Here is a 22276-nt window from a genome sequence, read left to right on the forward strand (position 1 = left end):
TTGCAATGTATTATTTTTATTTTTATGAATAAACAAGAGTGTCGCTAAGGCGAGCACAAACGACGCCCATCTGTAACACGGAAAATTGAGTTATTGGTCAAGCAAGAAAAGTAGAAGGTGGTGACTTCACCTTTGACCTTCTGGCCTCAAAATCAATAGAATTGCTAGGATCCATGCTAGTATCATATACACAAAATTATATGAGCCTAGGTTAAGTTAAACTGAAGTTATCGCATTTACAAGGACTGCAGAAGGGTAAGATGAAAATATGTCACTGTGACCCTGACCTTTGACCTTTTGCCCTCAAAATCAATAGGCTTCCTGGGATCTATGCTAGTATCATACACACCAAATTATATGAGCCTAGATTAAGTTTAACTGGAGTTATCGCGTTTACAAGGAAAAGTTAATGGACAGACAGACAGACGGATGGACACCGAGCGTGATACCATAATACGTCCCCACATTCAGATTCATGCACAAGTTCCTGTGCAAATCTTCTCTGACATGCCTTAATATTTATTGTTAATAAAATGACATGCATGAACGGTTTGCCAAGTTTTTGGTCTAATATCAAGGAAGAGAATCCACTCTTTTCAATAAGAGTCAAATTTGTAATAAAAACCCATTTCACAGTTGTGAAATCCATCTCTGAAAACAAGCTTCCTTTTTTTGTGGGACGCATGTATAGTATAGATCCAAAGTATTCTTATTACCAATTCTTCCCTTTCCTTTTTTGTCCTCCTGATATCCTTCTTCGCGTTCCTCCTCTTCATCAATTTTTCCTTTCTGTTTTATTCTATTTCCCCTTTTTTGCCACAGGGCCTATTGCTTTTCCTATTATAAACTTATTCTGAAGGTATCAAAATTATTAAAGGCCCGGTCCCACTGGCCGACTGACACAAAACATATTCATAAAGGATACAGCGGACAAGCGAAAATTTGGGGGTGCCTCCATTCGTTTTCTTCCGCTCCAGACAATGGACAAAATGGGCGAACAATGAAATCACACAGGACAGATGCTCGATGGATATAGAGCGTATGAAACACGTATGCAAAGAGTATACAACGGATACATAACGTTTCCAAACAGATGGCAAAATTATTTTCCGTTTTACATCCTCTCTGCATCCCTTAGTGCAGTGGGACAAAACATTAATTACATGAAATAATTCCATCACAAGAACAGTATTTATCTCACAACAAGCTGAGCTAGATCCTATTTCACATCTTAAGTGATTGCCTTAAATATGTATAGTTTTGTTATTTTCAATGAATTCTGGTGCAATCAATTATATACCAACTTGCCATTCCTCTACCTTTAAAATGCTTTTCTGTTTCTTCCAGCAGGATTTTCTCCATTGGCTACCCAACAATGATGACACCTAATGCAACGATGGCATCACTGGATCTACAAAATATCACAAGTTCTTCAAATACTGTTACGTCAGGGGTTGTATCTGTCTTTGACGGGAATGAGAAGCATATGACCATAATTTCTGTGCTCTATATCATCATCACCATCGTAGGAATGGTGGGGAACATATTTGTATTGGTTGCCGTGGTACTTTCGAGGAAGCTTCACACATTTACCAATGTTTTTGTGGTAATCTGAGTTTATTTGATTTCTTGACTTGCTTCGCATTGCCCTTCCAGGCTGTTGGCATCATGGCAACCGATGGCTGGCCACTACCTCCTGCCATATGTACTATCATCTCAGCTATGGCTATAGTTACACAGTCTGGGAGTGTCATGACACTGGCCCTGATTGGAATCAATCGCTACCTCCACATCGTCAAACCAAAGGAAGTCTACTTCAAAGTCTACACTCACTTTAAGGTTGGAATTATGATAGGCAGCACGTGGCTCTTTCCTACTCTCTTTCTAGTAGGACCACAGTTTATTCCGGGCATTGGATCATTGAGATATAGTGAGAAGTTCAAGGTCTGCATGTGGGATACCAACTGCAAGTTAGCCATTATTCTCCAGTGTATGGGTGCCATAGTATTCATTATATCAACCTTCATTATCATCTCCTGCTACTCGGCCATTTATCTCTTCATCCGCAAGCACTTCAAAGACTCCAATACCTCACTGCAGATAAACCTCAATCTTCCAGGTAACAATCATCATCCGGCCAACCTCGTTCCACAAGGAACAACCATAATGAACAAACGACAGATTCAAATCACAAAGAACCTTGGCTTGCTCATGTTGGTTTTCTTTGCTTGTGTTCTTCCCTACACCTGCATACTCATATTACCTACCAGACAGGTTGCAGGGATCTACATTGCCATGCTCTTTATTCTTCCATCTGCCATCAATCCCATCCTCTATGCAGCCAAACATCCTCACTTCAAAGACGTCTTCAGCTGCATGGTGCACTGCAGATATTCTGCCATTCCATTGCCTTCTACATTACTCAAGAAAATACTGAAACTTTCATCAAGAAGAAGAATCCCTTCAACAAATTAAGTAGAGTGACCATAACTGGACTCTGTCATATTGCTGCAGGAGCGACAAATCTCACATCCATGAAAAAGAAAATGTAAAATGTTGAACATAATTCTTTTAAAATCCATGGCTACCACACTGTGTGCAATGGGATACCACGTTTGTTTGTACTCAGCTTGAAAAGCTGAAGTGATATAAAGCTTTATATTCCGCATACTAAGAATCTTGCTATAGGATTGGTCAGAAGTCAATCAAGGGATAAAAGGTAGTTTCTCAATCAACCATCACTCGCAATGATGGACTTTCTTTGTTTCGCTGATCTTTCTCAGCCCACAGGGTCATAATGCATTATGAATTAGTTTGAGTACGCACAAATTTTGCCAGTCGGGTCCATCTTTCTCCATCACCTGCAGTGACGATCGCGCAAGATCTAAATGGGAGCACACAATGTACATACAAACAAAAAAGTGCATTGCCCCTCGATTGTTTTGTTGTGATGATCAAGTTCCTTTGTGAGGTCACAATAAATCTTACTGGAGCAAGATCTTGGATGCTTGCGCCCAGTTTATATACGTGCTAGCATTAAAACAAGCATAATTGTCTCGATTTTTTTCAGATGAAACCTTGATTTAAAAAAAAATATTCTTATAGAGATGCATTGATATCAGTTTCTTCATTCAAAGCGGTTCTCGATGCGGAATATAAAGCATATATTCAATTCACCTCTTGATTTCAGCTGATGAGGCTACACTTCGGAAAGAAAGCTACATCCAGCTTGCCTCGTGAGTGATAGTTTGCACCTCAACTTCACCAACAGTGATAATTTGCTTAATAACCCTCATTGCAGATCATTTTTGTTGCAAATTTTATGACATTGTGCTAATTATGAGCATGCTCTTCGGTTGTTGTTTGCACAGAACATGCCTGCATTCTGCTCCTACATGGACATGAATATGGCCCAAACCTGTTCCAGATTATATGTAAAAAACAAACTGAAGCTACCTTCTTTGGGCATTGTGATCTGAACTGTAGCATGTGTCTTCTTTCATTTGATTATTGTAAATGTACTTTGAAGTCTATCACTTTTTTGGGGTTCCCGCATATGAAAACATCCATCCCAATAGGCTTGCCAAAGTGTCACATTAAGTTGAGTTGAGTTGAGTTTATCAATAACATGAACATATTTACATGGATGAATATATATGTATTATACATATTTATATGAATGTGTTTGTATAACATGAATCATATAAATGCTATTTATAACATAAGCATAGTCTATATAAAAGCATAATATGATACCGCATGTGATATCAGCATAAACGAAAGAGTAACATGTGGTTTGTCTTGATGCAATTTTAACCTGACAAGGAGCAAATCACCATAAGAATTGATCGTATGCATGAACATAAATTATAAATGGTATGGGTGATTATGTACCAAAAGAACCAAAAGTTAGCACAAGTGCTAACATTGTTTTTAAACTTGGATTTTACGATTATCTTACCATTTTTTTATTTTTTTCAGTGCTGTAAGAATGATTCAGTAAAGGCCACCTTTTAATAATTCATGGACAGGACTTGCAGTTCTCATCAAAAAGAACATTTAGAGAACATCTGGCAGGGGAGGGGTGTTTCATCAACATTACAATCTGACAAGTGGTAACAATGTGACCCCAAAACAACTGCAAAGTCCATAATGATACACATTTTTCTGCATGCAGTCCATATTACTCAGTCAGATATATATGATCATTTAAATACATCACTTGTCTGTCTTTCTGTTACAATTTTCATTGACCAAATAACATGGAGCAGATTCTTCCACAATTCAATCTCATTGCAATGATTTGTGCTTTATATTTTACTGAGCAATTTCCAAGCAAAATACTGGATAGAGCAATTTAGTGTACAGTACACCCACAAAGCAAAAAACCCTTTTGGAGTCAAGGAAGTCACATTCAAAATTAATTCATATCAACACAAGAGGGCACTCTCCCATTACTGATTCAGATTATCATTGAATATCATAGCAAAGACTAATGGGAGTGAATTTGCAAAAATATTAAGAGAATGAAAACGGCATCAAAGGGAGTTATATTGTACATTTTGAATGATTCATTTGTTTTCATGTTTGGTAAAAGGATGGAGTATCCCATGGGTAATAAATGAATTCATATGACACAAGGGTGCTATTTCATAACTAATTCAGAATGTATATCATATCAAAACCTTCTGGGATTGATTGTATTTTGATCAGGTATATATTCCAAATAAATGTAAATAATAATCAAAGCGATAGAGCCTCGTCAATTTGGCTGCTGGGCCCACAATCAATTGGGCAAAACAAATGTTCAGAGTATTTCATTTCATGTCTATTCCGAACAATAAAATATGGATTTTTTTTTCAGAACAAAGTTTAGGCAGAATAACACATTCTAATTTCACTTCATGACTGTTATAGGGGATACACAATTATTCATTCTAATACCAATTGAGCATTGAAAGGGGTACTCCGGGATGGAAATAATTATATCTAAACGGTGTAAAATTCTCCAAGAAAAATGCTTAAAATTTCATCAAATAAGAGATAACAACTTTACTGAATTTTAAAGTTCAGCAATATTTTGAGAAAACAGTTTATGCACGCTGTCATGATATTTAAGAGATGGGCTGATGATGACACATCCCCATTTTATTTTTTCTGATGTTATATGATATCATAATTATTTCATACATAATACATAGAATAGAACTGTTTCTCCAAAATAATGCAAATCTTAAAAATGCCATAACTTTGTTATTCCTTGTCCAATCTTGATCAAATTTTCAGTGTTTTGTTTGTCTGATTTTTCTTAATCTGTCCAAATCATATCATTTCTAGCCTGGAGTACCCCTTACATGGGAGAGTAACAAATATGGCTGCACATCACCACAAGAGGGGGATATGCAATCACTGATTCAGCATTTGATTGAATATCACATCAAAGCTTGTTGGGCTCACATGAGTATTACAGACCCCCATTCACTCACGTTTTAAATCATAGCTCATCAAAAATCAATCCCACGATAGATTTTGCTTTAATTAACTGACATTAGTCACAGTTAACAGTACATTAAACTTGATATGTTAATCGGGTACTTGTCTAGCTCAATCAATAGTTAAATGGCCTGAAATAAGACTAACCATAATTTCAGCCAGTTCATTGCCAGAAAAACCTGAACAGCATTATGGGTTATAATAATTAAAATGAAATACAAAAATGCAATCTAGCATCCCCAAAGGCCTTAATAATGAAAGAGTATGAACATGACATTGTTTCTATTTATATTTATATTTTGATATACAAACATTTTGTCTATTTTTAATGAATTATTTTAATCAATAAAGTCATGTGATCTTTACTTACGCCTGTCCGGCATGCTTTGCGCACGGATGAATTACTCTCATGTGCCCTGTTGAGGAGTGAAGGTGTGATACATTAAAACTACAGACTAAAACCATCTGCAAAAATCTCACAAACCAAGTTTAAAAAAAGAAGAATATTATCATTAATAACTAACCATCAAGTTATAAAGCTGAAAGACAAGTTTGCATGTATATTTTTGTATTTATAAAACACTGATGAGTATTTTTTTTAATCTAAAAAGTTGCTTGATCATCAGTAGTTCAGACTGTATTTGAATGTCAAAGAATAACCTGTTGTGACTTGTGAATGATTTTATTTTGATCTGGCACGCAATAAAAAAAAATCATGCAAAATAAAAACAAATAACAGCTAATACACATTTAATATACTTCATTTTATATCTGTTTTGGGGGGCACACATTCATAAATTCTAGTATTAGTTATGAATTAGAATAATGACATGCACACTTGAGGGAAGGGGATTTATGAAAAATTGAAAAGGCTTTCAGTCAGGGCTTTCTTCATATTCTGATACTGGGAAAAATGAAAAGTGCCTTAATTCTTTACTTCTGATGCTAGTTTCCTCTGAATAAACCTTCAAGTGTTTATTTCTTTTGGGTTTAATTGTGTGTTTGTTATCGTTTTTAGTTATACTCTAAAAAAAATCTCCCATGAAAATGGTATGTTGTGGCACCTGTCATTGCTCGAGATCTTATCCCTAAATGGTACCATATTTAGCCCCTAAAATATTTTTCAAAATAGCCCTCAACTCAAGAAAAAGCCTCCGTCCATTACCACTGAGTTACAAACATTACATAGTTCAGAATGAACAGAAGTCTGAAAATGGCGAATTATAGCCCCCCCCCCCCCCCATGACATCAATCTCTTCCGCCTATGTCCTTTCTCCATATCTGGTATCTGTAGATTATGAAATATCTGCAAGAAAGTCAATAGTGCTAGCATTGGTAGTTTTGTAGAAACCAGACAAAATTGGTAGCAGTTTGAATCTCACCTTTCCTGTTCCAGAGACAAATCTAGAGTAAAGGAAAAAGTGAATATCAGTACAGCAGACCCCACAAGAGATCTCATGACGTAGGGGACCCAACCCTTCGCCCCAGTTTTCTCATCCCTAGACTGCCCATATGGCCTAGATTCATTCCACTTCTCTCTTCCACTCCCCCCCCCTCTATCTTTCTTTCTCTCCCCATATACTTTTCATTTCCTTTCCACCTACAATAGTTGCCTCCCAACTTTCACCTCTGTTCTCTACCAATCATCCCCTTTCCTGTAGAATAAAAGTTCCCCTCTCATGACATGAAAACATTAGTACTGGCTCACTAAACAATATGCTCCCCTAACCTATATTTTATCTACCTGCTCTCAGATCCACCCCCCATCTCTTTCTCCCTCCACCCCCCCCCCCCCTCTCTCTCTCTCTCTTTCTCTACCCTTTTTCGGTATCTCCAGACTCTAGCCCACTTGCCCATCTCCATCCTCTATCTCTACCCCCCATCCTCTCTCTCCATCAATTTGCTCTACAGTATTGCACTAAAATTCCATATTAAATTCAGTCACAATTTTTCTTTTAAAAAGAGGCAATAAAATCAAGTTCAGGACAAGAGGAGAATCTGCAGAGCTATGCGATCCTTTTTAATCTAATTTCAGCAAGAGGAAGTTGATGTTGGGCCCTGTCTGCTCCAATTCTCAGCTGGTGTCAACGGACGCTTGATCTCACCATGATACAGGTCTACCCATTTCTGCAGAATCATCCTCCCTCGTCCACTCCCTCTCCAGGGAGGGAAATTAAAGCAATGTAAATATGTATTCATGACATCAAACACGAATAATGATACACAAAGATAGCTCTTTAATTGGGACACAGGGAGTTATCAGACCAGGCCGAGAATCTTGTAACACAGTGACAACACTTTTCAACACCTCTGAAGTGAATATCAAATACAAATATCAGATTATAGTGCTTAGTGCTTATTATGTATCTGAAGGAAATGACTGCATGTTTGCCTTATGATGAGCAAAGTTAGACAACCTGGCCTCAAGATATTGGATCTGAAATAAAAAGGAATAAACTATCATTAGAGAGGAAATATGGAAGGACTTGGGTCAAGGGGGGGTAATCTATGATTGTGCAGACTCATGTACGTGAAGAAACATTCAAATTTTCTCCAGTGTTGAATCTAAGTTAAAAAGGGATTCCTAGACCCTATCATTATTCTGTTCTTACAAAAATAGGGTTTTGCTCGACCCATAGCCTACTAAAAGCAGGAATCTGTGAGGACAACAGAATCAGATTTCAATGGCTAATGTTGCTAGGCAATTTTCAACTGGAAAAATATGATTTGAAACATGATAATAAATTCACTTTCAAAAGAGACAATGAGGGCAGCACAATCCCTAGCTGCACAATCTTGTGCCAATAAGTAGAAAGTGGGGCCAACTCACATAGTGAACATCATTTGGGGGCAAATATCCATCTACTAGTATGCTAGTTTAATATACAGTGCATATCAAAAAAAAGTATACACTTAGAAATAATCCTGTAAAATTATATATTTGTAATATCCTGAGGCTTATTCCACATTTAAACATTGGTACAGATCTCTTAGAGCAAATGACGAAAACTGTTGAAAAATCTTTCTGCTTGAGTGAACACCATTTACTTTTGATTTGAAGATATATATTTTACCTTTTTAACTTGTTCCTTGCCCAAAACACTTCATAGAGCGCCATTGCGCCCCCCCCCTACAAACTGAGACCATCGTGACGGATCTGCTTTAAACAAAGTTGTGATTCACATTAAATGGCTTAATTAGGCTTGATTTTCCATCTGTTAATCATTGCTAAGCTTGAGTAAAAAACTTTTTAAATTTATTTTTCGCTACTGCAGTTTCGCCTTCATCAAGGGTAAAATTATGCTCTTCGGGACCAAGGTATCAAAGTTCTTCAGACTCCGAGAAGTCTTCTTTGCTTCATTGACAGTACCTATCAAATAGAGGAAGTCACAAACGGAAACTACAAATCGAGTAAAGAAAACAGGAAATCATTGCCCAGTTGAACAATTCAAAGTGTTGAAATATCTGTGGATTTCACTAGCCAAGTACATGGCAGGGTGAAAGAGAGAAGATGAGAGAGGAGGATCATTCTCTTAAGTTGATTATTTAGTTTTATTTGCTCATCAATTAGATAGTATTTGGAAAGATGCTACAAAAATAGAGCCTTCAAGAGCTTATTGACAGTAGGTCAAGTGTTGTGAAAGACTACATGTAGCTCAGCATCATCTGAAGGTGAAAATGGAATTTAGTAAATAGGCACATTCACACATGCTCTATGATTAGTTCTTTTATGTCACAAGACAGACCTGAGACAGATAAAAATCTTGAAAAAGAGGATAATTTCTGATTGTGAGGGAGGACAGCAATCGAACCTCCTCAGGGTTGGTCCAGCAACTTTTGTCACTCCAGGGTTTGAAAATTCAAATTTAAATTCAAGATTAAATACATTTGTTAATGATATTTTAAGGGTATAATATAATTGACTGTTCTGCCCTTCTCACCAGATAGTATGCAAAAGTAAATCAGAAGAAATATTATCCCATCAGGGAGGTGGGGCAATCAGGGACATAGAAGGGCAAACATCTCCTTACACTCTTGTAAACTACAGGAACATTATCTGAATGAGGCAATTGAGAATGCACAGCATGACTATCACAATATTCTGAGGCTTAAACAAGTTCTTCTAATTTACATTACATTTATCTGATGAGCGAGGTGTTAACATGGCTACTCTAAACCTCTAGCTTCTACTCCCACATCAAAGGAGCATTTCATAACTCAAACAGTTTCTTTGAAAAATTCTTTTAAGTAATTGAAATCCTTGAAAAGTAAAAAAGCGCTGCCATTCAATTTACAAACTAATACTTGTGTGCTGCTGAGAAGTTACAAGGGGGGGGGGGGCTCTGGACCTACCCTTGGCCTCAAAATGGGGGTCTCAGGACTGACTTTGGATTGCTGAAAGTGCAATGCTCTGGAACATGCCATTGTAGTATATTAGACAAGGGTAAAATGTGTTGTAGCTCATGCCTGAAATCGTATAGGTCTGTGAACATTTATACTACACCAACAGAACATCTAGAGATATATTATATATTGGCATAGATTGAGAGTGCGCCTGATTGTGACAAACACGGCTGTTTCTCTTGCTTGGGGGTTTATATTCAATCATATTTTATTTCAACATGCAGTCTTTTTTGGAGGAATCTGACAAACGAAATGAAGAAATTAGTCAAATGATTTTTCATTCCTGTTATGAATTGCTTCAATATTTACAAATAAGAAATGAAACACATGATTCAAATATGTACTCAGTTTAATTAATTTATTACATTTATACTTAAAGGAGAATGAAACTCTTGGAGCAAGTTAGCTTTTGTGACAGCAGAAAAATCAAAGAATAAGATCAACAAAAGTTTGAGTAAAATAGGACTAGCAATAGAAGAGTTATGAGCATTTGAATGTCGAGATCCCTAATGCTATGGAGATCCTCCTATTGGCAATGCGACCAAGATCTATGATGTCACAGATGAACAACTCTCCCCTTTTGGACACTGAAAATATACCCCAAAACATCTCTTTTTGCTCATTCTAATCATATGACAAACGATTCATCAATGATATAATGTTGTGAAACCTCTGTACTTGTCCTCTCATAAAGAGAACACCTCACCTTGTGATAGACTCTATAAAAGTGAAAATATAAGTGAAATAAGTACTAAAGTAATGAGGGAGTTGTACGTGTGTGACATCACAGATCTTGGTCGCATTGCCAATGGAGGATCTACATGGCATTAGTGATCTCAATATTCAAATGTTCATAACTTTCTTATTATTCATTCAATCTTCTTCAAACTTTCAACAATATGTTTCTTTGATTTTTCTCTTTGATATGGATTCAGCTGGTTTCAAGGGTTTCATTCTCCTTTAATTTGAATAGGCACAGGTGCAATGCATAAAGAGTGCATGTACTATAAATTTCAATGGATGCCATTGAACCAACAACCGATTAATTAAATTCAAAACATTCATGCAAGTACTCTGCAGTAAAATTGAAAAAAAAAGGATGGGTTTTAACTGTCCAATTCAGAAACATCCCTAACAACCAACCATGAGGAGATGTTTTTACTTGAAGAGCCTGATATACACCAAAAGATATAAGTTAAAAAATGATCATTGTGTCAGAATATAATGCAGCAGACTGCTACATGATTTTGGTACCAGGAATTATTCTTGTTATTCAATTTCTTCTTTCAGGAAATATTTCAATGCTTTTGAAGGCATGCATTATATCTATAATTGGCATTTAAGTAGTTGTTGTGGATTGAAGATGCCTTGATTGGCCAAAAACTTGTGTTGACATCTACTAGTCAACATTTCTAATTCATCAATTATTGTTGTCTGGAGGGAGCAAAATTAGAGTTATAATATCTTAAATCATGTATGTTCATCTTAAATCTGCTCTGGCAAAAGTGACTTCATGGGTGATAGAAACGTCAATATACTGATTCCCAACTGTTAAAGTTGGTCCTCAACTATTTCTCTCTCTATATTTATTCTTTTTTAACTTAGACTTTACATACAAAGATAAAGACATTTTAAAGTACAGGAAATACTGACATTGACTTAAAACCCCTTGATAAAATATGACTTCTAACAATGTGTTACAAAGTGGAAAGGTGAATCATATAAATCTGGATGCAATGTTGTCAACTATCTCACAATCCTGCACCTGATACAATACACAGTTTTTTTTTTAATTTCAGTTCTGTAGGTTTGGCCTGTTGCGTATTCATATCACCGATGATTATATTTCATGATTATGACATTGAACAAGTAACCTTTCTTCAAACTGTTGAATATTTCTGGTGAACTGATAAATATTTCAATCTGTTTTTAGAGAAAAGTGGTACATGCTACAATAGTACATCTATAACCAATTATTCTGACAATTTTAACGTTTCACATTTCAAAATGAAACAAGGACAAATTTATTACTATATTTGTTTATTTATCTGTATTTGAAATATATCTATATATCATCTTTAATTTGTATATGCATTGTAATTGTTCCTTGTCACAATTTCTTGATTTATATTACTAAATAAACAATTTATCTAATAATTTATTGCTAAAGTAAACTTAAATATTCTATATCATGTTATTTGTTAGCCTAAATTTGATTAGCACTTGTAAAAGGAGGCTGTAGAGAGTAGAACCAATGGAATATCTTGCAAGCGATCAGTAAATTAGATGAAGACATACATGTAGCATCTATCTACAGCATCTATAGCATTTCTAAAATAGCACTGATAATTAAAGCAGGAGTATTATGTCTCATCTCTCTGCAATGTCAAAGAAATAAGGTCATCATAACAACATGTAAAAATGCAACAGTAGTAATCTCCTTTAATGTATATTCAATCTAAATATATCTTGCTTGGCACGATACTCAATTTCCTAGTTTCAAATAAATTCAAAGGACAATAAATGAAATAAACTTCATAAAAAGCTTTGTCGCCAAGCCCACCAGTTTCATGGACTTTGTTAATGACGTCTTTACCCTATATTTTATTATTTTCAAAGGCCCATCTGAAGTTATCATGTACTGGGGCTATTCAGAGAATCTTACATAGATCTACAATACCGAGGAAACTATTGTTTATATGCGCTATGGCGTATATGAATTTTCTTTCCTTAATATAACATTTGTGAAAGAAGCCACTAAAAATGAGGATGCAGTATACCATAATATGCACTGACCCCGGTTCACGTGTAGAATTGTTATGTATAAAATAGCCAGAGCTTTTGCTGCTTCTTTGGAGATAGATGACTTATATGACCAAGGCAACTTAGCAAATCGTTACATTGGTGAACTGAACTTGTACAAATTATCACTTGGAAGGGGACCTGGATATACAGTAGCTATCTAAATAAAATACCTGAATTTACATAGCACTCATTCCTCAAAGCTTTTGATATAACACAGTGCCTATAGTGAAAGTGTTCGGATAAACGAGGATTGGATTGTGTGTCTCATTACCTAAAAATGTTGTATTCAAGAGATTATTTTGAATTCCATACCTGAAAACATTCATATACAGATGGAAAATGTAACTAGTTTACAAAACACAAACATGACATTTAGGCCTGAAGAATGGAATTGTAACTATATGGACATACAATGGCTACTAGCATTTCAGCAGGTTAGCATTATGTGTTTTCTGTACAAGGTACTATGCATCTTTTCTTCTAGGATGATTACCGTAACAGAGAAAAGAATGTATAATAGAAAACTTTAATGATAAATGCTAACTTTCTAAGTATGAAGAATATAACAATTTGAATATAATTTCAGTGGTAAACTATTTTGCTTATCTAATAACACTTTGATAGTATCTTTTTTATTACTCTTTAGGTATATTTAAATAATATTTCATAAAATGTATACATAAGATTTATTGATATGTTATTAGTATCATTATTGTCATGATTATATTGCTATTATCATAACACATATAGAAACAAGTAGTTGCAGTCAACTGGGTGCTTTGTGAACGTGTTAATAGGAGAGTAAGCTGCCAGCAGTTTACTCAGAAGGCAACATCACTAAGTAATATATTGTCATTTTAAAAATAATTTCTTGACAATCTTTTTTGGATTACAGCAACTTGAATCTGAACTTTTGTGCATCAAGTATCTTTGGGGAAAAAAATGCAGCTGAAAATCTTAAAAATGACAATTTCATAATTATTTTTTATATATACATGTACAAACACCTAATACTAGAGATAGCTTCAGATCTCTATAAAAATGACACTCCAAGAGTAACACAATCTAGGTTAATATGACCACAATCAATGTATTAGATATAAGGCATACTGGTTTTAAACTGGATACAATGCAGTGGTTTTGATTATATGTGATAGGGTGATGGTGACGAGCATTCATAGTGATATATCCGTGATGGAGTTATCAGGAAAGGCTTCAGAGACTGTCAAGGTGTTGATATTGTGTTTAATGATGAGAGGTGTGCAAGATCACTCTGTCTGTCAGGCTGAGCCAGGGCTCGTCGCAAGATGGCCGATGGTAGAGGGACCCTTGCCAAGTCGCAGCGTATGATACAGGAAAAGACCTCCCTGAAGTGTGGATGCTTGAGACAGTAAAAGAGAGGATTCAGACAGCTGTTGAGCCCAAGAAGAATTGCCAGGTAAGATGCCACATAGCCGTAAATGTCTGGAGAGGAACTGAAGCCAGTGGCGCAGAAGGCAATCACAAAAGGCAGGATGCAGATATAGAAGGCACAGATGACAACCAGGAGGTTATTGGTGATGATGATGTCAATGCGCTTGTTTGTTGCAATGGGGGCACTCTGCCTATGAGAGGCCATGTTCTGAGAATGGTTACGTATGTACTTGAAAATCAAGATGTAGCATATACTTGATAGCAAGAGAGGAAGTGTGAGAAGTGCCAGAGCTCCTCCCTTGTAATACATGTCATATTCATGAGTTGGATCCCATATGCAAAGCTCAAGGTGCATGTCGTAACCCAAGCTGCCATACCCAACAATTTGTGGGACAATGAGGAAACCTGTCAGGTTGAGCCAGGTAGATGCTATCATCAAGACAATGTTACATGGGGTAAAGATCCTCTGGTAGGTAACCCTGGATCTGGTGATGAGGAAGTAACGGTTCATGGCTACGAAAAACAGCGTTGATACGCTGCACCCGACTGCAATCATGATGATGGATCCAACCAAGGTGCAGGTCCATTCAGGCAGGGAAACATCAAGTTGAAGAAGCCACAAGCTCTCCAAAGGAAATGCTATACCTATGACAAGGTCAGCTAAGCTAAGGTTTACAACAAAAATGTTTGTGATGGTATGCAGTTTTCGGGAGAGTACAACCATGAATATTAAAAGGAAATTCCCAACAATGGCAAACAGACCAACAGTTGCATAGGATATTCCTTTGACCAATCTCTCAATCAGCACTCCATCTGTTATTGTTGAATTATCATTTGGTGTTGAAATTCTGAACGAATCAGTCTCATTGCCATCAAAAGAAGCCATACTTTTTCTGGTGCAATAGCCAAGAGCACTGCACAATTTGAATTGATAAGAGAATTTCAGGACTGTACTTCACAGTCAGGAAAATGAAATCTTTGTATTGTCAAAATTACCAGAAATCAATCAGAGTGCAGAACAATGCATTTGAAAATCAAGTATTTATATGAGAAATATTAGATTGTATCTGAGCTCCAACAGGTGATACATCAACAAATGAGAGACTGGGTGAATGACGGCAGAGCATGATTATTCCTCCAACGACGCGATGAAGTGAACCTTCTTCTGCTCATATGCACAGTGATCATGCAAACACTGCAAATTCACAAAGCAATAGGTTTCCATGGTAACTAAGGAGTCACAGCATCATGAGCATTTATTATCAACATCTCTTATCCTATTAAAGGCCCTTTTTCTGACCTCTTTCTTCAGCCTTTTCTCACTTACTCTATTCGGATTTGCATTGTGTAAGTCTACATATAAGATTTGATATTACATATGCCTTTCTCAACACTTTTACACAAGCAAATTATCTACTTCAATCAGTGTGTTTCTCTCAATGAATTTGTGTACATGGAACTTATAATCCATCAAAGGTTTCCAATCAAAATGTCTTTGCTGTTTTGTATAATATGTTTTCTTACAGTTTAAATCAGAGGCGCATATTCTGAACTTAAATTGAACTCCGGGCTAAAGTTTTTATGGATAACCAATTGTAACACATTTATAACAGTAATAAAGGTTTAATTTGTCAGCACATTTGGTGCACAATTTATTCATAACTGTTTGGAAAAGATAAACAAAGATTTTTTTTCATTATTAAACGACAAGTCCACCCCAACAACAAGTTAATTTGAATAAAAAGAGAAAAATCTTACAAGCATAACACTGAAAATTTCATAAAAATCGGATGTGAAATAAGAAAGTTATGACATTTTCAAGTTTCGCTTAATTTCACAAAACAGTTATATGCACATCTTGGTCGGTATGCAAATGAGAGGACTGATGACATCACTCACTCACTATTTCTTTTGTATTTCATTACATGAAATATGAAATATTCTAATTTTCTCCTCATTGTCCTGTGAAACAAAGTTTCATATTCCTCTCTGAGCATGTGGTATTACCACTGTTAAGTTCAGTTAAGTTGGTCCTTAATGTCAAATTGGTAAAAATTGAAATGTTGTATAATTCAAACAATAAAAAACAAAATAGTGAGTGATGGACATTATCGACTCTTTCATTGCATGTCACTGAGTTGTGCAGTTAACAGTTTTATGAAAAATAAGCGAAATTTTAAAATATCAAAACTTTCTTATTTTACATCCGATTTTGATGAAGTTTTCAGCATTATGCTTGTTAGATTTCTCTCTATTCATTAAAATCAACATTTTTCTGGGGTAGACTTGACCCTTAAATGAAAAAATCAGCCTAGCGATAGGTTGGCTTTCATAAAACAGAGAGAATAAAAAAATAGAGAATATTTGTAAAGGTTATAGCTGAAAATCCACCAACGAATAACAGAGCTATGACTTTTTAACGTTTTGATTTGTGACGTCACAGACCAGCACCTCCTCCATATGTCATGCAATATGAATTTTAAAGAAATTCAGTTTTATCAAAAAATTGAAAGTGGTTGCATTTGCGAAATATCATCAGATACATAATTTCATAAAATTCAGTCACCATGACAAGACTATCATCAAACAGAAAATGTGATCACAGATTAAACCACACCATGGTTAGTATAAGAAAGATAACAACATAACTTGACAATCAGCACATATGAACACACCCTCTCGCTCACCATCAGTTGACAGTATAAAGCCTTCTGCATTGATTATCAAGTGCTCACTGAATCTTTAAGTTCACTAATTTCCTTTCTTGACACAATGTGTGTTTACTGATGCAAGGCCATCATGCTCTGCTACAATGCATAATCAAATATGGATCACAGTTGCGTGCAGCGAGGAAATTGGTAAGAGATCCAGAGAGAAATCTTTTCATACTTCACAGAATATAGGAATAATCATGATGACAAGTATGCTGGCTACAAAGATATTGGTAGTATTCATCTCCATAGGGAATTCAAATGAAGAAAGGTGTGCTCTTGGGGAATTAAGTAACAATTTTGTGAAGGGAAACCACACCCTTGTCTGCGATATTTCCCCAAAGTGTTTTTTTTTTTAAAGAAAATATATATGGGGAAAATAGCAACATGTCAGAAAGATTTTATTCATTTGATTTTTTTTTCTATCAACATAAATGTCATATTTTTCTCAAAGTGAAAACATTGACAAAATGATAGCCTAGCCTTTGCTGGATCCATTAATTCCTACTTTACATTTACATTATACATTAACTTGACATGATCCATTAGTTGTCCCTGTAGAAATTCTATAGGAATAACAAATTTCAAATATCTTACAAGGTTCTTTTTTTCAAAAGTATACCATAGTTTATGCATAATAATACTTATATGCATTTATATGGCGCCATCTATCTGGTACCTTGAATACACGACAGAATAATGATGATGACGATGACGACGACGACGATGATAATAATAATAATGATTTATTTATAAAGAAATAATTTAATAATAAAATCCCAAGTTTTTTAAACTTGACTAAGAGCCATATATTTCATTTCATACCATTTATTATATCCAATAACAATCTCATATATTTCATTTGATATGATTAAATTATTTTTTGTTAAATCAACAAATTATTTATTCTTATCCAAGTTAACTGATCTGAAATTACTCAACTACTCTGTGACCTGCAAGTCGTAAAAGATTAGTAATACGTAATTACCCTTATGTCTAACTATTATTGAACTAGGTTGATATTGTGACATTAAAAAACTTAACCTTGGTTACGATTTTTTATGTTGACTACCACATGCTGCCACTACCACCACTCTCAGAAAATCAGCACTTAAACTCTTGCTCTGCTACACAGGCGAGGTAAATATGATGCAAAATTCATTCTAGAGTAAAAGGGGTCAGAATATTAAGGTTCTAAACATACTATATATACAGAACAATACTGATGGAGCACAAGGAGCGATAGAGAGTGAGAGAGAGAGGGAGAGAGGGGAAAAACAAGATTAAGTAGTGAAGTTGATTGCAAGGGTTTCTACTATGTAGAAAACCTGAAATAATTTACACAATTCAAATATCACGGACATTAGCTCATATCAAACAAACTGGAAACCTACTAAATATCAATACGTCAAATCCATGCACCAGAATACATAAGTAGATATTGAAGAAATCATTGAAGTGTGTTTGATGGGTTCTCAAATGTCAGATGTAGTGTGAATAAGAAGAATTTAACAATAAACTTCAATAAAAAAGTAGCTTTGATCTCGCTTATGATCAATATTTTCATTCCATTGGAAATTTGAAGGAAGAGTGCAGGAGTGTGTATTTTCTGACAAGGAAAAAAAAGAGAATGAGGTTGGGAGAAAGGCCTCCCCCACCATGTAATATCCACCCACATTTCATCGTACTGTCTTGGACCCTAATTCAATACTGATTTTGTGTGATTGCAAAAATGGTTTAGGGCCAAAACAAGTATGGTTGTGTAAAGCCTTGGCTTACATCATTCTTGTACACAGATTTTACGCCTGCATCAGTATAATGAAGGAATTTCCTTGCAAAATTTTTGTTTGTCTTTACAGTGAGCAGTGGTGATAGGGATGGGTGAACCTACTCCACCGTAAAGAGCAGAAACTTTGAAGAACATATATATGAACTTTATAAAAAGCAAGATAAATTGTAGTAGGCCTGCTGATATTTTTCTAAGTTATCTTACTATAATCTCATACCTGAATCTTCACACTTGCTCATAGAGGTTGCTTCTCCCCAGTCCTCTCCACTCTCCCCCCCCCCCCCCCCCACCTTGCAATGTGCCTGCACTAATGATTTTTTTTTTCAAAACAAATACTATGAAAGCAATACCATATACTTGAAGTAGAACTAGCTTCTGAAGGTTTCCCTGGTAATGGAATGAATCGATGTATAGGCTTCATGATACAACAATAGAGAGTTTTAGGAGCAGTGAACGAGAACGATGTAGCAGTTGTCTGATCGTTCGAGTCAAACGTCGTCGTCTGCCCTTGTTCACTACAGATGCAAATATTTTAGATTTCACTTGACTTGTGCGTGTACATACGTCCACATGAAACAGTATGATAACCAGCGGGTCATGACAACCTGCCCGACCCGGAAGATCTGGCGTACCATCGCCTGGCGACCCGGTCGGGTGATGCGAAGATGCAACTTGTGCACACTTGCCCTTTCACTTGCTTTGATTCCTTTTTACGCGAGTTAGGATATATATCGATATATATTTTGGAGATTTATACAACTTACATTAATTTTGTGAAAAGTCACTGAAAACTGTGTTTTAAAAGGGAAAGGTTGATCTTCATGCTGGGCTTGAATGGTTTAAATGACGTCACTCACGTACACATCGACTATGATTTAGGAGAACCACAAAATGGATGTGGTTCTCGATTCTGATAGTGGACGTTTGTGAGGACCTGAGGCATATAGCAGGCCAAAAAATGACGTCATCACGTATCAGTCATCTATGTCGACCTACGTTTCTAAAAGTGCTCAGTGTATTCCTTGTGAGCATATGTTGTGTCCTGAAAAACGATCACCCTAACATAGCATTTGGACTAGCAATCTTTGGAAGAACCATGTTCTTACAAACGTTACTTCTTTTTCAGACTACTTACTCTATTCATTTTGATTTTGATCATGATCATTTCATAATAAGTTCCTTTGAAAAAAAGCATCAAACAAACTGAACTATATATCAGTCTCTTATTTCTGACAATACCATTATCAGGATTTGTATTTATAAGAAAACTTTCAAAACTTGAATACAAAAATAACAAGACATGTCTATAATATATGAAATGAAACTGCATTGACAAACAAACCTCTTTTATTCCATCAGGTTATCCATCAAAATGATCAAACTTCTTACCTGTATTAGAGAGTGGGGGGAAAAGTAAATGAAAATAGATAGAAAGAAAGATCAATAGATAGATAGAAAAACAGCAAAATGAATCGAGGGATAAATAAGAGTGAGAAGAGGAGGGGAATGGAAATATCAAAACATAAAAATGCATTCTGTAAATATAATCATTTGTCAAATCAATTATTCACAGAAATATAAACAGTAATCTCTTATGGAAAGCTACCATAGTCCAATGTACATGAAGCTTAATTGATCTAATCCTACAAAGGCTTCATTTACAAAATATTCCCAAATATAAATAAACTTGGGTGGGACTTCTTTTTCTAATTTAAAATGCTGCATGCAACAATTACTGGATATATTAACAGTGAGAATTTTAGAATAAAGCGTTTTATCATCTTTCTCCCTTGGTGCTGAGAACCATACTCACTGCCAATTCACTAGGGAGAACATAATCCTTTAACCACATATCAAAGTAGGTTAATTATTATGATGTAGTCACTTCAACACTCATCATTTCGAACTAGCAAGAATCAGGCCAATTTATTAATTCCTAACAAAATATGAAAACCTTTTTCATTACACTTAGTGGAAAAGAAAAGTGGGCTGTCAAAGATAGGTGTGTCTACTCATAAGATGGATGACTACTCTCTTAAAAAAATTGAGTAAAAATGCCTCATGAGGGTACCTATGTGCCCAACCAACATTGGGCATTTCTTTTGGGCTTTTTTATTTATCCAGTGTGATGAAAATTTTGCCCATTCTAAAGTAATTGCTGCTTATTTTTTAACCTTACTGGACAATATGCTTCCTGCATTGGGTAAAATACTGCCCAAAATTGGTTGGACACATAATTACTCTCGTGCTGGTTAAAATTTTACCCAATATTTTTTACAGTGTATTTGGGGATATGTAAATAATATAATATATTGTCATTCTGACTCCTGAGCAAATGATTAGTAAAAGCAATGATATATCAACATACATCCTGGTAAAACCTTAAATGAGAACCTGTTTTGAGAACATATTGCTGGTAAATTTACTTATAGAATTTCATTGTATGATTGCTTTCTTTTGCAATCAATGTTTTATATGCTTTTGTAATATCACTTTTAATGAACATTTCGATTTGCATTGAAACAATGTAGGTTCATGTTCCTGGTTTTGATTGTCACTTTGTCATTGTTTGTACACTGCTTTTCTTTGAAGAAATAATTAATATGAAACAATTAAATATTTCTATCACTTTGTGCATTCTTTCACTTCACTAACTCTTTGGCTATCTACTGGACAGATCATTGGATGCTATCATGTCAGGAGAAAGTTGCAATATAAAAAGTGAATAAGAACAACTAGTCTACTCCTACTCTACCCTAGGGTAGGCGCGATAGCTCAGTCGGTAGAGCGGGGGTTTTCGGATTCCGGTGACCCGGGTACGGTTCCCACCAGTGCGCTAGTGCCCTTTGGTAAGGCATTAATCCTCATTACCAGATCCCTCAGAGAGGATCTTAAGCCGTCGAAGCCGTCGGTCCTCTGGTTGCTTGTTACAGGCATTCATGCTTTCTTAGCAATCAGGTAAAATATCATCACCGTTTATCACCATTAACTCCTGAGACACCTTATATTCTTTCCTTAGAAGTGATTGGTCAAGGGACTGATTTATATGATTTTTTTTTCATTGATTTTCTGAGATCAATCATCACCATGATCAATAGCTTAGCTTTATGTTGAAGGACCAAAGTCCTACTCTAGCTCTCCTAATATACCCATTTAAAACTTTGTTTTGAAATATTTGAAAACCAAACCCTTCTTCTTCTTCTGCCTTCTCCTTCCTTTTCCTTCTCATATCTCTTATAACTTTTATCTCTTATAACTCTTTATAACTCCTCCTTCCCATTCCTATCTGTCTATCAACTATCCCTCTTTATAATCTTTCTGAATGGTCTGGATTATTTTATAATGTTGATAACTCTTATAGAAATCTGAACTATTTTAGAGGAATGGTGTTCAGGATTTCCTTCCTTTTTTTTTTACTTCCCTGTTTCATTCTATTTGTGCAAATTTGTCCGCTTTAAAAGGGTAATAAATTGTCAAGCAAATTATGTATTTGTATTTGACTGCAACATTTTTCATGTGTACATCATTTTTATTTTATCATTGATCCAAATATCATGATTGCAATGAATGAAAGAAGAAAAATAAATGCATTAAAATAAACATTTCAAGGTTTCACACACAAAGACTACAGATTAAAACTGAAACAGTGCCATGTGAACAT

General features: G+C 35.4%; 1 protein-coding gene and 1 pseudogene across 1 annotated transcript; one reads left to right on the forward strand and one right to left on the reverse strand.

Annotated features, from left to right (window-relative positions):
- The first annotated feature begins 1368 nt into the window (after positions 1-1368).
- On the forward strand, positions 1369-4858 carry LOC129275786 (somatostatin receptor type 2-like; annotated as a pseudogene).
- Positions 4859-13756: 8898 nt separating this feature from the next.
- LOC129275776 (gastrin/cholecystokinin type B receptor-like) lies at positions 13757-15055 on the reverse strand. Its single transcript, XM_054912265.2, has one exon. It carries the CDS (start codon positions 14999-15001, stop codon positions 13928-13930), a length of 1074 nt encoding a protein of 357 aa, XP_054768240.2. The 5' UTR covers positions 15002-15055; the 3' UTR covers positions 13757-13927.
- Between the last annotated feature and the right edge of the window lie 7221 nt (positions 15056-22276).

This window comes from Lytechinus pictus, chromosome 2 (assembly GCF_037042905.1).
Source record: "Lytechinus pictus isolate F3 Inbred chromosome 2, Lp3.0, whole genome shotgun sequence".
NCBI classification, from domain to species: domain Eukaryota; kingdom Metazoa; phylum Echinodermata; class Echinoidea; order Temnopleuroida; family Toxopneustidae; genus Lytechinus; species Lytechinus pictus.

Bases quoted from the DNA above. Each gene is read 5' to 3' on its own strand.
- LOC129275776 (XM_054912265.2), bottom strand. From the start codon at position 15,001: ATGGCTTCTTTTGATGGCAATGAGACTGATTCGTTCAGAATTTCAACA.